A 16,496-nucleotide genomic window follows, 5' to 3' on the forward strand; every position below is an offset into this window, starting at 1 on the left:
TTGCTTGCTCTCATGGTAGTTAAAGGACGACAAATGATAGGGAGTCAAGATATTATGAGGAGATAAGATGGGTTGCACTGGCACATCCCAACCAGTCCTCTGGTTTTTAGGATAATCAAATGAAATATGATGAATGGCACAGAAGTGACTGTACTGGAGACCCATTATATGCAAATAATCTCATGAGTATTCCAAAAAGCCAGACCTGTAGGTTAGGCCTAAGTACCAGATTGGGTAGCATGGGGCGAGCTTTCTCTGACAGGGTCTCCTGCAGACTGGTATTCAACTCACCCACTGTCGTAAAAGCAAGCAGACTGGAAAGGAAAGAGACATCTTTTCACTCACAAAATAAAATGGCCTTGTTCTGCCATGGGAAAAGCAGGTCTTAGCTGTAGCACTTAAATACTAAGCAGTATTATGTTTTGTAAACACTTCACATATAATCTTTTCATCAAGTCCAACCCAGTTAATATCTGTGACATGTAGTATTCCAGTCTATCTTTCTGCCAGCCACCATCATCGGTCTCACAGAAAAAAGCTGCCTTCACTATCAAATTACTTGTCATTTGACCTCTACTGCAGGTCAAAGCAAACATTTTTTAATTGTTTTGTTTTGGGGGCAGGGAGATTATTCTGGTTTTGGTTCATTTAATGTTTTTTTCAGTTTGGTTTGTTTACTAAACTGAAATAAAAACATAAGGCTTGCCATACTGGGTCAGACCAAGGATCCATCAAACCCTGTATCCTGTTTCAAAAAATGGCCAAGCCAGGTCACAAGCACCTGGCAGGATCCCAAGGGGTAGATAGATTCCATGCTGCTTATCGCAAGAATAAGCAGTGGATTTCTGCAACTCTACCTTAATAATGGTTAATGGACTTTTCCTCCAGGAACTTCTGCAAACCTTTTTAAACTCAGCTACATTAATAGCTTTCATCACATCCTCTGGCAACAAATTCCAGAGCTTAATTATGCATTGAGCAAAAAAAAATATTTTCTTTTATTAGTTTTAAATATATTACCCAGTAACTTCAATGTTTGTCCCCTGGTCTTTGTACTTTTTGAAAGAGCAAACAATAGATTAATGTTTCTTCGTTCCATTCCACTCATTATTTTATAGACCTTTAACAAATCTCCCCTCAGCCGTCTCTACTCCTAACCTCTTTAGCCTTTCCTCATAGGGGAATTGCTCCATCCCCTTTATCATTTTGGTCACCCTTCTCTGAACCTTTTCTAATTCTGCTATATCTACGCGCGTAACCCTTTTAAAATCCGCCCCCTTATTTTTTAGTCTTTTAGCATTGGTATAGAGACATTTCAAAGTATGTTTTTAGTTTGTATTAACAACATGCTCATCAGTTGACAGGGATAATTTGGAATCTTTCTGCACTTAAGGGCACCTGGTCCCCTCTGGCATTTATTGCAACTTCTGTACTGGGATGCCCTGATTTCCTGTTCTTTTTTTAGTAGCCTTTAAAGATACATCATTCCAAACCATACACTTCTGAGCAACTATTGGCTTTCTCCCATCATCTAGTTTACAAGCCGTGCTATCTAGTGCCAGCAGCCTGGTTTCACTCTGGTTATGGTGAAGCCCACCATTTCAGAAAAGCCCCCCCTCCCCTTCCCCAAATGAAGCCCAGTTCCTAACAAATCTAAAACCCTCTTCCTTGCACTATTGTCTCATCCATGCATTGAGACTCTGGAGCTCTGCCTGCCTCTGGGGACCTGCATGTGGAACGAGGAACATTTCAGAGAATGCTACCCTGAAGCTTCTGGATTTCAGCTTCCTACCTAAGAGCCTAAACATGGCTTCCAGAACCTCCCTCCCACATTTTCCTATGTCGTTGGTGCCCACATGTACCAAAACAGCCGGTTCCTCCCCAGCACTGTCTAAAATCCTATCTAGGTGATGCATGAGGTCTGCCACCTTCGCACCAGGCAGGCAAGTTACTAAGCGATCCTCATGTCCACCAGCCACCCACCCATCAACCTTCCTAATAATTGAATCACCAACTATAATGGCCATCCTAACCCTTCCCTCCTGAGCATGTGCCCCTGGAGACCTATCCTCAGTGTGAGAGGATACTACATCCTCTTGAGGGCAGGTTCTAGCTACAGGATTGCTTCCTGCCTCATCAGGCTTGTTGCATCCGTCGGTCTCAGATGGCTTCGACCCTTGTGCCTCACCTTTTTCTCCTCTCTCCCCGCTAGCCTTGGGAAGATGGCTACTGCCACGTCTGCAAGCCGCATTCTCCGGCGTCCCCGGAATGGCTATGGCAAAGCCTCACACCATGTTTCTCCTAGGGACCTCCTAGGGTGCACGCCACCCATGTCTTTATCCACGTCATGGCGGGAACCTCGGGGGCATCCCCCTCAAGTGACGTCACGCCATCTGGGTATTTAGCCTATGCTTGTTTGCTAGCTCATTTGCAGGTCAATCCAGTAACGAGTGGTAGGAAGAGCTGCGTTAGTGCCCGGCGCACCCACGGTTGCCGCACGCACAGTCCAGCTCACCTACCGCTCGATCCTGTATGTAAATAGCTTGCAAATGCAAGCCGCGTCTAAGAAGCGTCCGTGAAGTGTTAGGCCCGCGCAACCAGTTTTACTGTATAGAGCGCTATACAGCACCTATACAGTAACCTGGGTGCGTGGGCCTAACGCTTCACGGACACACTGGTATCTGTCATTTCAAATGACATTTGAAATGACAGGTACCAGGAAGTGGACGGTTCTCCAACGCTCGGGATTGCCAGTCCTCTCTCCCCTCCTCCCAAAGCAAGCAACGAAAGCGGAAAAAAGCGAAAAAGCGAAAAAAAAAAAAGTAGCAAGAGAGAGAGGGGAGAGAGGACGGGCAATCCTACGCTCGGGATTGCCAGTCCTCTCTCCCCTCCTCCCAAAGCAAGCAACGAAAGCGGAAAAAAGCGAAAAAGCGAAAAAAAAAAGTAGCAAGGGAGAGAGGACGGGCAATCCTACGCTCGGGATTGCCAGTCCTCTCTCCCCTCCTCCTGAAGCAAGCAACGAAAGCGGAAAAAAAAAAAATAAAGCGAAAAAAAAAGTAGCAAGAGAGAGGGGAGAGAGGACGGGCAATCCTACGCTCGGGATTGCCAGTCCCCTCTCCCCTCCTCTCGAAGCAAGGCGCGAAAAGCAGCCTTGCTCCGGGAGGAGGGGAGAGAGGACTGGCAGTGTAAAGCGACGAAGCGATTTACTTTTTTTGCAGCCCCCCTCCGGAGACGGACATCGGCGGAGACGGATCGCGGCTCCTCTGCCTCCCAGCGAAGATGGATGCCTGCACGGGCGAAAGCAGCCCCTGTGCGTGCAATTGGGCCGCTCAAGATGTGACGTCACATGCCGTGACGCCAAACGTCGTGACGTCACTCCTTGAGCGGCTCAATTGCACGCACAGGGGCCGCTTTCGCCCGTGCAGGCGTCCATCTTCGCGGGCAGCTGGAGGCAGGGGAGCCGCGGTTGTCTTCACCGATGTCCGTCTCCGGAGGGGGGCTGCAAAAAAAGTAAGTCGCTTCGTCGCTTTACACTGCCAGCCCTCTCTCCCCTCCTCCCGGAGCAAGGCTGCTTTTCGCGCCTTGCTTCGGGAGGAGGGGAGAGAGGACGGGCAATCCCGAGTGTAGGATTGCCCGTCCTCTCTCCCCTCTCTCTTGCAACTTTTTTTTTTGCTTTTTCGCTTTTTTTCACTTTTGTTGCTTCGGGAGGAGGGGAGAGGACTGGGGCTTCCCCGGAGACCAGCACCCATGGACGCGGCCAGGGCAGGTGAGCGGGGGCTGGGGGAAAGTTTGCCGCCTACCCTTACCCCTGCCTCTAACGCAGGGGTAAGGGTAGGCGGTAAGTTAGCAGGTTAAACGCGCGGCAAAACGGCAGGGTAAAAAAGCGATAGTCGGGGCACGCGTTACTGGATGGTAGGGAATAGCTAATTCGATCGACAAGGAAATTAGGAGTACAAAGGAAATAATCAGTCCTGCTAAAAGAGTTGTGTCTGGGGGAATAATAAGTATAAAGTCTTTACAGGGGATGGTTGTGTCTCCAAGTGTCAATTAGATGGAAAGTAGAGATTATGTCTTGGTGTACCAAGCCACCTTGAGGAAGGGCTTGAGAATTAGAGGACCTATTTAGGAATGAGTTCATACAGGCATTCCAGTCCCTCCCAATACATAACTCATCACCTCCCAATACATAACTCATCACCGCCAAAGGTAGCTATTACATCAGTCAGTTGTTTATAGAAAACAGTTTGTTCAGATTCCTGAATTGCTCCTAACTTCTGGGGGTCCATCCTTAGGCACGGTATAACACAATGTAGCCTAAGAACAGTAGCTCTGGCTGTTCGAATGTACATACAGCAGGTTTTTATACAACCTTTGGAGGACTTGTTTACATGCTCCTGGTATTGAAGAAGGGTTTGTGAGAAGATTAGGATATCATCCAAATAAACCAACACACATGATTAAAGTAGTTCTCGAAATATTTCATTTACCATGTGTTGAAGCACTGCTGGGGTGTTGCAGGGGCCAAATGGCATCACCAAGAATTTGTAATGCCCATCACGGATGTTAAATGCCATCTTCCACTTGTCCCCCTCCCTTATGCAGATAAGGTTGAAAGTGCCTCTAAGGTATAGTTTGGTAAAGATCTGGGCTCCTTGCAAGTGATTAAAGAGCTCAGTAATTAAAAGTAGAGGATAACAGTTTTTATGGGTAATAGCATTAAGATTCCTGAATTCAAAAAAAGTCCAAAGGGTCCTATCTTTGTTCCCCACACTCTTGCTGGTGACGAAGATGGTCGAATGAATCTTTGCTCCAGATTTTATTTATTATACTCTGACATAGCTTTGGTTTCAAGTACCAATAGTGGGTACACCCTGCCTTGTGGCAGCATCTTGCCTGGAAGAAGATTTATGGGACAGTCAAATAATTTGTAGGGTAGTAACATTTCTGCTTGTTTTTTGCTTAAAACATCCATGAAGTCAGCATACTGGAGTGGAAGCCCTTGAGGCACTAGCCCAGAAACTTGTAGTGCAGGAATCAGGGGTACAATGCGAGGAAGGCAGTGTTGTTGGCAGGTAGAGCCCCAATGCACAGTTTCCAATATCTGCCAGTTGATGGTGAGTTTATGTTGCATTAGCCAGAGTAGGCCAATAATGATGGAGTTTGCTGCTTTTGGCAATATAAAGAAAGTAAGACGTTTCTGATGCAACAACTTGTATTGTAAATAGTGTGATAGTCCTGGCTAGATGGCCTGGGAGTGGTTCTCCATATATGGAGGAGATTGTCATCAAGGTCTCCAAGGTGAATATTGGCATCAAAGCCTCCTCAGTGAAGTTGCCCCCAGCTCCTAAGTCCAGGAATGCTTCGGTATGAACCTCCATGTTGTTGGTGAAAAGGGTGACCAGGACCAGTGACTGCAGAGAGAGGGAAGCGTGGCCTAGAGTTTCCTCCCCAACCAAACCTAGGCTCGATAGTTTCTTACATTCTCGGGGTACCGGGTTGCACTGCCAGGATTCCCAAATTAGAGAAAAGATTAAGGGTTTTCTCCTCTGCATGAGCTCCTCAGATTGCATGGATGAGACTGGTTCCTTGGAGGGAGCCACCAGGGGATATTGAAATTTAGGAGCCATCTAAGATGCCACTGGTAGGATTCCTTCTCCTTGGCCCTTTCTTTGAAATGAAGGTCTATCTTGATGGTTAGGGTGATGAGATCCTCCAAGCCCATGGAGACAGCTCATCTGGCAAGCTTATCTTTTATATGTTCTTCTAGGCTGTGCCAGAATATTGCCGAAAGGCTCTCTTCATTCCATCTCAGTTAAGAGGCCAGAGTTCTGAAATGAATGGCATAATCTCCTGTGGACATAATCCTTGCTTGAGACAGAGGAGTTCTGAGGCAGATGAAAAGGAGTGACTGGATTCATCAAAGATACATCTGAGTTGGGTGAGGAACTCCTCCAAATTATTCATAAGAGGGTTGTTTTGCACTTAGAGTGGTGAGGCCTAAGCTAGGGTGGGGCCAAACAATAGTGAAAGAATGAATGTAATTGTGTGGTCAGAGGGAAAACTGGTGGCATGCAGCTCAAAATGCATGAGGTGGGAAAACCTCTGCAGGCCTTTGGGTCTCCATCATACCTTGGTGGAGGCAAATGCAGGATGGTTCCAGAAGCATGGACGGCAGCTGACTGGAGGGGTGCATGGAGCTGGTGGAGCTGGTGCCAGGAGATGGGCCTATAAGGTGGCTGGCCATTTCCTGGAGGAGGCCTGCAATTTGCTGAAGCTGCTTCTACTGTTAAACTGTGCTGGAGTCTCAGGCCAAAACCTGGTATGTCCTGAGCTGCCGATGAGTCTACTGAGCTCATGGCCTCAGAAATCTGACATGGTCTGTGAGCCCTTTGAATTGAAGTGTGGTGACTCAACCTAGCAGGTGAACCCACTGAGTAGGCGGACATGCTTGGGGACAAGGTCTAGACCTCACATTTAAAAACCCCTTTCTCCACAAGTTGAGCCCTTGGGTTTGGGGGCTGGTAGAACTTAGGCATGAGCCGAATAAGTGAAGGGAGTCCAGGTGCAGGCCATGGTAGGGCAGGCAGCATTCAGGCAGAGAGAAATACCAAGCAGAGGTCAGGGCTGGCAGTGTTCAGGGAGAGTCAGATAACAGGAGAAGGTCAAGCACAAGAAATCAGTCCAGAAGAAAACAAGGGCCAAGGCACAGAGAGGGGCAAGAGAGGGCAAGGCAGGAGGCAGGAACTGAAACAGGCAACACGGGGAGAGAGACGGTGCCAAAGAGCAAGAACAGGAACTAGGGTGGAAGGCAAGGCTGGGTCCGGAAGCAAGGCTGAAACAGGAACTGGAGGCAAGAAGAGCTGGAGAGACAGAGAGGAACAGGAACTGGAAGTGAAGGTAGGATCAGGAGAAGCAACACGCACTGTGGAGGAGGAGGACCTATTGCTGAGCACTGGCTGGTTGCAAAGGACTTCCTTATATACTCATGCAAGATGTGATTTCATCAGCAAGTGCCACAGGACGTCACGACTGGAGGACCTTTAAATGAAGTTCAGAGCTACCGGAATTTCAGCCATGTTCTTTGGATGCAGCATGATGCCAGAGATTATGCCAGAGGTGCTTCAGATTAGAGGTGAGGAACGCTACAATGGAAATTGAACAGGGTCTGTGGTGGCACAACCAGGCAGACAGGGTGGGTCAAGGTGTCCAACCATGTTACTAGGGCACTGACCTTTATGTTGACCTGTTGCATTATAAAATTTCACAGTAGTTCATGTCCTTTCCACAAATTGCAGCTTTTAGTATAAGCTGTTTGCAGTGAAAACTAAATACATGATGAAGAAAGGTCTGGATGCTTAACATGGAAAGTATGCATGTTGCACGAGCATGTCACAAATGTCTTTCCTGTGTCACAAGTGCGAGATCCTCATCTCATTATCCAGGTTTGGAATGTGGCCGCTCTCCGTAGAAGTAGACCTGAAGGAGGATGGCTACATCGATGCTGATTTGCAATAGTCCGCATAGCCAGAACTGGGCTGGTGTTTGTTTGATAATAAAATATCCCGTCTTAAAGCAATCGCCCGCTGTCCACAGCAGCACCATCTTCACGCTGAAAACAGAGGAGACATGGAAAACAAGCGTGAAATGTCAAGCTCTTTACATAGTAGCATGTGTTTACTTATGGTAAATATCAGAAACCCAGACATTCCCAAAATTCTCCTAGTTAGCTGTAAAACCTGAAAATTTGGAGACTCTTGCAAACTCTATGGGAAATCCATGCTATTTGCATTCAACCTACATTTGGAAGATTTGAAGATCTCTGCTCCTGTTATGTTGAGGTGCAGCTACAATACCTGAATGAAATCCATTTTGAAGTACCAAAAGACAGAATATAAATTAAATAAATACAATAAAATAAAATATTATTGTGGGAAGAGGCCAAAGTTTACTCTTATCAATCAGCAAAGGTCACTGTACTTTGCAGGGTTTTTTAATAAGAATGAACTTTGTTCATAGGCTGGAAATAAACGGTATGCCTGGATACAGGATGCTTTCAGATCTATCCTTCCGAGGCTAGAGCAGGAAGCAAAGCTCCAAAGTCAGCTCTGCTTTGTTGGGGTTTTGTTTTTTTTTTTTTTTTTGCTGCTCCCAGGGAGTCCAGACTGCAGAACATGAGGGGGTGCAAAAACTACTGGCACGGAAAACAAACCTAATTAACTCATCGCCTTTTTGATGCCTGGAACATGGACTGCCTCTCAGCTGGAAATAAATCAGAGCTGCTAAGGCAGCCCCCTTTCAGAACGGCTTCAGGATTGTTTTCAGTGCTATGGCCTTGGAAGAAAATTGCACTGATTCCTTACAGAACCCTTGTAAGAACGCAGCTCTTGGATATGATGAAAATTTCCGAATGGTATGAACTAATTGATCCTCTGCATATGACCAAAAAGAAACGTGCTGTAAAGCTTTCCCACCTGGCCTGGTGCCTGAGGTGGACCCAGGTTCACAGGGTCCTATTTTGCTTAGTCCCTTAACGTAGTTTTCTATCCACCTGCTTTCAGAGATGACTGGGTTGCAGGGCCTTGGAAATGGCATCAGTAGCATGGGATCTGTTTAATGTTTGGGTACTTGCCAGGTACTTGTAGCCTGGATTGGCCACTGTTGGAAACAGGATACTGGGCTTGATGGACCGTCTGACCCAGTATGGTAGCTTCTTCTACTCTTATTCGAGATGATGGTTTGGTGGGGCTTTGCTGACAGGGCCGGCACATGCATTAGGTGAACTAGGCAATGGCCTATGGCGCCGACCCTTAGGGGGCACTGGAGGTCAGCCATGTGATGCTGCGAGCGGGATACCGCTCATGGCAAAGACGAGTAGAGATTCATCAGGGCCGCGAGCAGCACCCGCTGTTCGAGGCCCTGAGAAGCGCGCGAACGAGGTAGGGGTCAGGGGCAAGGCGGGGGCGGTGCGACTCGGGCAGGCAGTGCGGGACAGTGCGACTCAACCGGGGAAGGGGGGAGGAGGGGGGCAGCAGTCACAAGGCAGACATCGCCTAGGGCACCTATTACCCTTGCACCACAAGTTTGAGCCCACTCCCGGGGGAGGCAACCCGTAGCTCATGAAATATATCTTTTTTTTATTTATTCATTTGATTTGATTTATATTCCACCTTTCGGACACTTTAGATCAGATGACATTCAGATACTGCAGGTATTGTCCTGTTCCTAGAGGACTCGCATAAGGATTTTGGCAGTGGGGTCTGCAGGACGACACTCCCCATCAGCTTGCATCCTCAGACGTGAGGGGAAAGGGGACTGGCTTCCAGGGAGCAGCCTGGTCAAACAGTAGTCACATAGGCATGTCCCAGCACACCTGCACCACTACCAAAGCAGTCAGGCGCTGCTGCTATTAGTAACTCTTCACTCTTAACGCTGGCACGGGAGCTTGTCAGTAGAAGACGAGGTGACAGGAAAAGTGCTGAGATGAAAGTCATCTTATTAGGCCAACACCAGATGATAAGCTTTTACTTCAGTGCATTCTGTTTCTTTTATTTTTTTAAAAAATAAAATAAACAGCCTAGTGCACTGAGAGTCTGTAGAGGTCTTCAACGCATTCAGCTAGCTCTGATAGAGTGAAATATAGTAGGGCCCTGCTATGATAACACATTACCATAATCATATTTACTATTTATGCAATCCATACTTGTTATTTACTAGTGTGTATATATTGTTGTGAGTGAGCTGTTTAGTGGACCCTTGGGCCGACCTGTAAGAAGCTGGAGAGAGGTGTACTATAGTCTCAGTGAGTGACAGGTCGGGAGGCGGATACCAGGCAAGAGCTGAACGCGAGCTTCACCCTGGAAGCCGGTACTCCCCCGGGAGAAGCCCGTAGGAGCCCAGCCGCTGGGACTTAGGAGATCACGGAAGCTGGAGCTGGAGCGGGCAGGCAGGGATCAGAAGTCAAGCAGGAACTGAAGCAGACTGGGACTGAAGCAAGCGGGAACTGAAGCAGGACTGGCTACTTGAACCAGACAGGAGCTGAAGCAGGACTGGCTACTTGAACCAGACAGGAGCTGAAGCAGGGCTGGCTACTTGAACCAGACAGGAGCTGAAGCAGGGCTGGCTACTTGAACCAGACAGGAACTGAAGCAGGACTGGCTACTGGAACCAGACAAGAGCTGAAGCAGGACTGACTACTGGAGCCAGACAGGAGCTGAAGCAGGACTGGCTACTGGAGCCAGACAGGAGCTGAAGCAGGACTGACTACTGGAGCCAGACAGGAGCTGAAGCAGGACTGGCTACTGGAACCAAACTGGAACTGAAGCAGGACTGGCTACTGGAACCAGACAAGAGCTGAAGCAGGACTGACTACTGGAGCCAGACAGGAGCTGAAGCAGGACTGGCTACTGGAACCAAACTGGAACTGAAGCAGGACTGGCTACTGGAACCAGACAAGAGCTGAAGCGGGACTGGCTACTGGAACCAAACTGGAACTGAAGCAGAACAGGTTACTGCAAGCAAGCCAGACAGAAGCAAGACTTGGGCACGGAGTGAAACAAGTCTCAGGCAGGAACGGAGTCACTAACGCAATAGCACACTCCGGGGCACGGCGCAACAGAGAACCGCAAGGAACCCCATTACAAGGCAAAGTCCTGGGCTCCGCGGCGGCCTTACATAGGCCGCGGCGTCTGACGTCACGGATAGGGCGGAGCCTTCAGTGGCGGGAAACGGCCTTCATAAGCGCGGCTTGTGCGCGCGCCTAGGAAGAAGGCGTCCAGGCAGGGCTTCTCGGTGGCGTCCCCCCGCGGGGATGCCGCGAAACAGGCCGCAGACCAAGGAGGTAAAGGCCTAGTCGCGACTGCCGCAATTGGGACCGCAACATATATGGTAATAATATTGCACATTAACATCAGGGGTACCTAATAGGGATGTGCATTTGTTTAAAATGAAACTAGAAAACGTGATAAATAAGGGTAATTCGTTTCAATTGCGGGGGCCTCCCCAAATGAAACAAATCTTATTAGTTTGTTGCATTTTAAACTAATGATTCAGGCCTAGGTCTAGGCGCGAAGCCAGGGTCTCGCCTAGGACATAGGCCAAGGCCCAAAGCAGGGGCTGGGGCCTAGGCCCGAGTGGGATGCAGGGGTCTTGGCGGAGGCATGGGCCAATGCCGGGGGCCTCGATGAGACCCACAAAAATTAAACAAAGAAACCAAAAACCTACCGTATCCATCGGATATCGGACAAAGGCATGTCCCGATGCCGGGGCCTGAACCCAGGTCCAATGCTGCAATCCAACCTGGAAGCTGGGTCCCAACATCGAAGACTCGGTCCAGACCTAGGCCTGATGCCGTGAGCTGACCCAGAGACCAGGTCCTGATGCCGGGGCCTCAGCCTAGGCCGGGGCTCCTGACCCAGGCTCAACTCTGCAACCCGGCCCAGAAGCCGGGTCCCCATGCCGGGGCCTAGGCCCAGACTCAGGCTAGATACTGGGGCCTCAGCGAGGAGGCTGGGTTCTGATGCCTGGGCTTTGGCCCAGGGTCAGGCCCAGGCCTTGGAGCCTCTTCATGGTCCTCTTTGTTCTTTGGCACTTGAAAGCCAAATGCCGTACACATTGCCGTACATCAAAACGGCATTGTCCACTGGGGTGAATGTACCAGAGTTAATTTACTCTTGCGCAACTCCAGAGGACAGCGTCATTTGTCTTGCAAGTGCTGAAGAATGAAGAGGACCAAGAAGAGGCTCCAAGGCTGGGCCTGACCCTGGGCCAAAGCCCAGGTGTCAGGACCCAGCCTCCTGGCCGAGGCTCTGGCGTCGGGCCTGGGTCCGGGCCTAGGCCCCAGCATCGGAACCCATCCTCTGGTTCAGGTCGGGTCATGGCGTTGGGCTTGGTTATGGGCTGAGGCCCCAACATGATGTCCTGGCCTCCAGGTCAGGATGTGGCATCGGGCCAGGGTCCAGGCCGAGGCCTTGGTGTTAGGACTAGGCCTCCGGGTCGGGTCACTATGTCGGACCCGGGTCTGGACTGAGGTCCTGGCATTAAGTGTGGGTCCATTCCCCAACCTAGGCCAAGGCCCTGGTGTTGGGACCTGGCATCCGGGACAAATCGTGGTGTTGGGCCTGGGTCTGGGCCAAGGCCCCCATCATCAGGTCCTAGCCTCCAGGTTGGGTCATGGTGTTGAGCCCAGATCTGGGCCCCAGCCTAGGTCGAGGTATCGGGACCTGGCCTTCAGGTCAGGCCGAAGCCTCGGCCTTTAGTAGGCCGAGGTCATGGCAACCTACTGCACCCTTAGCATACACACAAGGCTGAGGCTTCGGCCTGGGTCTAGGCCGATGCTGGCGCATTCCCACCAGACTGGGTAAGTGAGGGTCTGGGGGGATCCTGGCCCTAGCATTTTTCGGGTGGGCAGGAGGGAGGCCCCGGGATGCTTCATTTTCATTTTTGGCCATTTTTTGTTTTGGGGTTTTTTTTTCAATTGTTTGATTTGTTTTTTTTCTCATGAATGAAAACAAATCAACATTCCACGAACCAAAATTCTTGGAAAACAAACCTTCTGAAAACAAACCAAAACTGAAATCAAATTTTTTTCTCCTGTACATCCCTAGTACCTAATATACCTAGCACTTGGGAAGATGGGTGGGGTGTGTTTGCTTCTAGCCTCCTGCCTAAAAACTGAGCACTGCACGATTTTTCATCTTCCATTGGATTAGCCCATAGAGGGAGCTATAGGGCAATTAGAAGAAAAGGGGACTCAATGGGCCTCCAATTGTTTTTTCAACCTAACAGCCAGATTTATTATGCTTTTTTTTTTTTATGGACAAGAACATGAAACGGGGAAAACCTACATCTACTACGTGACAAATGTTGCCAGCAGAAGGTAAAGTTTGGAACCTACCTGACACTATCTGGTATGCTTATCAGAGTGGTGGCTACAAATATATTTATTTATTTATTTCTCATTTCCTCTATAGATACCAGATCTGGCCAGCGCAGTTTACAACAAAATACAAACAATATATACCAGTTCTAAAACAAATAAGAAAAAATTGAAACAAATAAAATCATAATACTCAAAGTATTTTAACCCCAGATATCTATGCAGTTCACAGATTGTATCCAACCTAGACTAAGATGGAAAAAGCCATGTCTTAACCTTTTTTCTAAAGTTAAGAAAATTCTGCTCCAATCTCACCTCCAGTGGAGACAAGTTCCACAACTCTAGGCCACTAACTGAGAACATCCGTTTCCTAGTTGAAACTTTATGTATGTCTTGTCTTGAGGGGTCTGACACCAGTGTTGCTGATTTTGAGCAAAAATTACGAGTGGGAACATAACCTTTAATCTTATCCTGAAGATAACGTGCAACCCCTCCATTCAATGCCTTATACATCAAGGTCATAAGTTTAAAATTAGCTCGCTTTTCAATCAGTAACCATTGAAGGCATCTTAATAGAGGTGTAGCACTCATCCTATGTGGGAGGCCAAAAATCAAACGAACTGCAATATTCTGTACCACCTGTGAACATTGTAAATTCTTTTTAGAAAGGCCCACCAATACCACATTGCAATAATCTAGAACCGAACAAACCAACGCCTGGACCACCAATCTAAAAACTGAAACCTCTAGGAAAGTTGGAAGTCTTCTTAATTGTCTAAGTCGAAGTCACGCTTTTTGAACCGTCCAACAGATATAGGGTTCCATAGACGAGTTTCATCAATTAAAATACCTAAATTCCTTACTTTCTGGCTTCTTTCAATAACAACCTCACCAATCCTCAAACTGTTAAATTCCTTCAATATTACCTCATTCCCCACACACAACCAATCTGTATTGCCTACATTCATTAAAAGCTTTTGTGAGGCAAACCAATCCAAGATTTTCTTTAACCCACCTGTGATTTTATTCATAGAAGTCAGTAAATCATCATGAACTGGAAACAATAATTGCACATCATCAGGATAGATGTAATCTTCAAATCCGGCTTTCTGGATAACCGATCCTAGTGGCTTCATAAAAATATTAAACAACAATGGGGACAAAGGAGATCCTTGTGGAACCCCACAATCTAACCTATAAGGTTTAGAAGAGACTCCCCCCCCCCTTACACGTACCACAGAGGAATGTCCTGCCAAGAAAGAGGATAACCAATCCCAAACTTTGCCCCCCAAACCTAACTGTCTACACCATGCCAAAAGCAAATTATGATCAACCAGATCAAAAGCACTGGACAAGTTTAACAAATCACCACAGATGTTCCCTTGTCTTTGTATTTCAGTAACACATCTTGTATAGTTGCCATTACTGTTTCAGTACTATAACCCTTCCTAAACCCTGACTGACATATATCTAAACCTTCCACTTCTTCCAAATAAGTGGACAACTGAGAACAAACAACCTTTTCCAAAACTTTGGCCAAAAAAGAACAGTTAGAAATAAGACAATAACTGGCACAGTTCAGATTATCCAAGGAGAGCCGTTTTAATATCAGGGTAACCACGGACTGTTTCAGCACTCCTGGCAAGTGACCCTTCTCCAAGGATACATTGACTATCAACTGTAATCTAGACAACAAATCTTCTGGCATTGATTTGATCAAAAACGACGGACATGGACCTAACTCACAAATGGTAACTTTACAAGTTCGCAACACATTCTACAACTCAAGAATGCCCACCCTTTCAAATTGGAGGAATTCTTTGCTATCTCTATTTTCATCTTATTCAGCCGTAACCAAATTCATATCTTTCCTACCATCCTCATTTCCTCCTAACTCACAATGAAATTCTCAGCTCATGACCTTTGCCTAATAGATCCTCAACTCTCCTGGATTTTGTTGCACCAGAAATCAACAAAGCTATTTCCATCTATCACATCAGGAATCTCACGTTTGGGAAAAAATTCCCCACCCCTCAACAAGGATTGAGTAATCCTAAATATTTCTTGAGGATTATATCCTGATTTTTTTATTTTATCCTTCAAGAACATTTGTTTTGCATATCTAACTTTAATCGTGTATCTGTTAACACCAAGTCATTTTATCATCCCATATATGAGATTTAATTCAAATCTTTTCCAATTACCTCATCTCTTGTCTGTTCTTATTTAACTCAGGAGTAAACCAAGTTGCAGAAGCTCTCCTATTATGTGACCTCACTTTCTCTGGGGCAATCCTATCTAAGACAGTCACAATGGAGGAATTCCATTGTCTAACCAATTCCTTTACCTTTTTAAGTTCCAAATCAAGTAGTACGAGTAGTAGCATGGGCGAAAACTGATTCAGAAGAAGAATCATGTCCTGGATTCCATGAATCACAGGATATTATATAGCGAGTGGCTAAAGAGCATTTGATTCCTCTAGTCAGTAGCATCTTAGCCTCCAGTGAAGACCAACTCCAAGCCCAAACAGCCAGCTCCTTTATCTTCTAATGATCCCATGCGGAAATAATAGTAGGCCTTCTCCAGGGATTTCCTTTGGCTTCTCCCTGGGTGGTTTCTTTGCGCCTCTCATGATGCTTTGGGGTCTTTTTGCCACTTTTTCAGTTGCTCTGACCCTCTATCACTGCCTTGGTGGGCTTTCTGCCTTTTTTGATGCCTTGTTCCTCCCTTCATAGTGCCTTGAGCTCTTCATGCCTCACTTGGTGCCACTTTGCCCCTCTTCTACAGCCTAGGGAGGGGATCATGCCACTGTTGTTGATGTCCTTTGCCAGACTTGTGCACCTTTGGGGTGATCTGGCCACCCTTGCTGCTCTTTCACTCCTCTGACAGTGTCTTGGAGAACTGCCCCTGTTGGTACTGTTTTGCTCCATTGCGGCTCCTTGAGCTCTTCATGCCACTTTTGGTGCCATCTTGACATAGTCTTGGTATGTTGTCATGCCTTCACCCTTCTGATGATGTCTTCCCACTAGTTTCATTAGAAATAATTAGAAAATCCCAATTTGGGAGTTCAAAATAGTCTGCATTGCTTCCCTCATTGAATATAATGACAAATGAATGCATGAGTAAAATGAACAAATGAAACTTTTTTTCATGTTGAAATGAACCTAATGAATGACTGTGAGATATGAAATGAATGAACCAAAATGAATTTTTTGACTCTGCACGTGCCTAATAAATACACAGACACACATATATGTCACAGTTCAAACTACTATGAAGTTAGTTACTTATGGGTGGCTTCAGGTAAAAATAATGGAGTTTAATGTGGTCACTAGTGGATTGCTCAAAAAAATCTTCACTATATGTATGTGCATAAACATACACACTGGGTTTAGCTCTAACAAATTAATATTCCTAACCTTTGAATTAATGCATATACATTTAGTTGGAAAATGACTGCCTATCTGTAATCAAGACCTGGTCCCATAACAGCACTTAATGTCAACAGCCATCTGTATTTACTGCAATAAATGAAAATGTTTCAAAGGGTTCCTAATGAATACCATTATTAGCGTATAAAAAGCAAGGACCCGAAAATGCTAACTCGCAGATCTCATTATGA

General features: G+C 46.8%; 1 protein-coding gene across 3 annotated transcripts in view; it reads right to left on the bottom strand.

The window, feature by feature from the left end:
• Window positions 1–3,851: 3,851 nt before the first annotated feature.
• The window catches only part of LOC115094979 (PQ-loop repeat-containing protein 1-like), an 84,496-nt gene continuing 71,851 nt past the window's right edge, over window positions 3,852–16,496 (bottom strand). For all 3 annotated transcript variants that reach the window (XM_029608110.1, XM_029608111.1, XM_029608113.1), the window contains one exon: window positions 3,852–7,609. In XM_029608110.1, coding sequence (XP_029463970.1) covers window positions 7,435–7,609 — 175 coding nt within the window. In that variant the 3' untranslated portion in view covers window positions 3,852–7,434. The remainder of the gene's footprint in view (window positions 7,610–16,496) is intronic.

Source organism: Rhinatrema bivittatum, chromosome 7 (genome assembly GCF_901001135.1).
Source record: "Rhinatrema bivittatum chromosome 7, aRhiBiv1.1, whole genome shotgun sequence".
NCBI classification, from domain to species: domain Eukaryota; kingdom Metazoa; phylum Chordata; class Amphibia; order Gymnophiona; family Rhinatrematidae; genus Rhinatrema; species Rhinatrema bivittatum.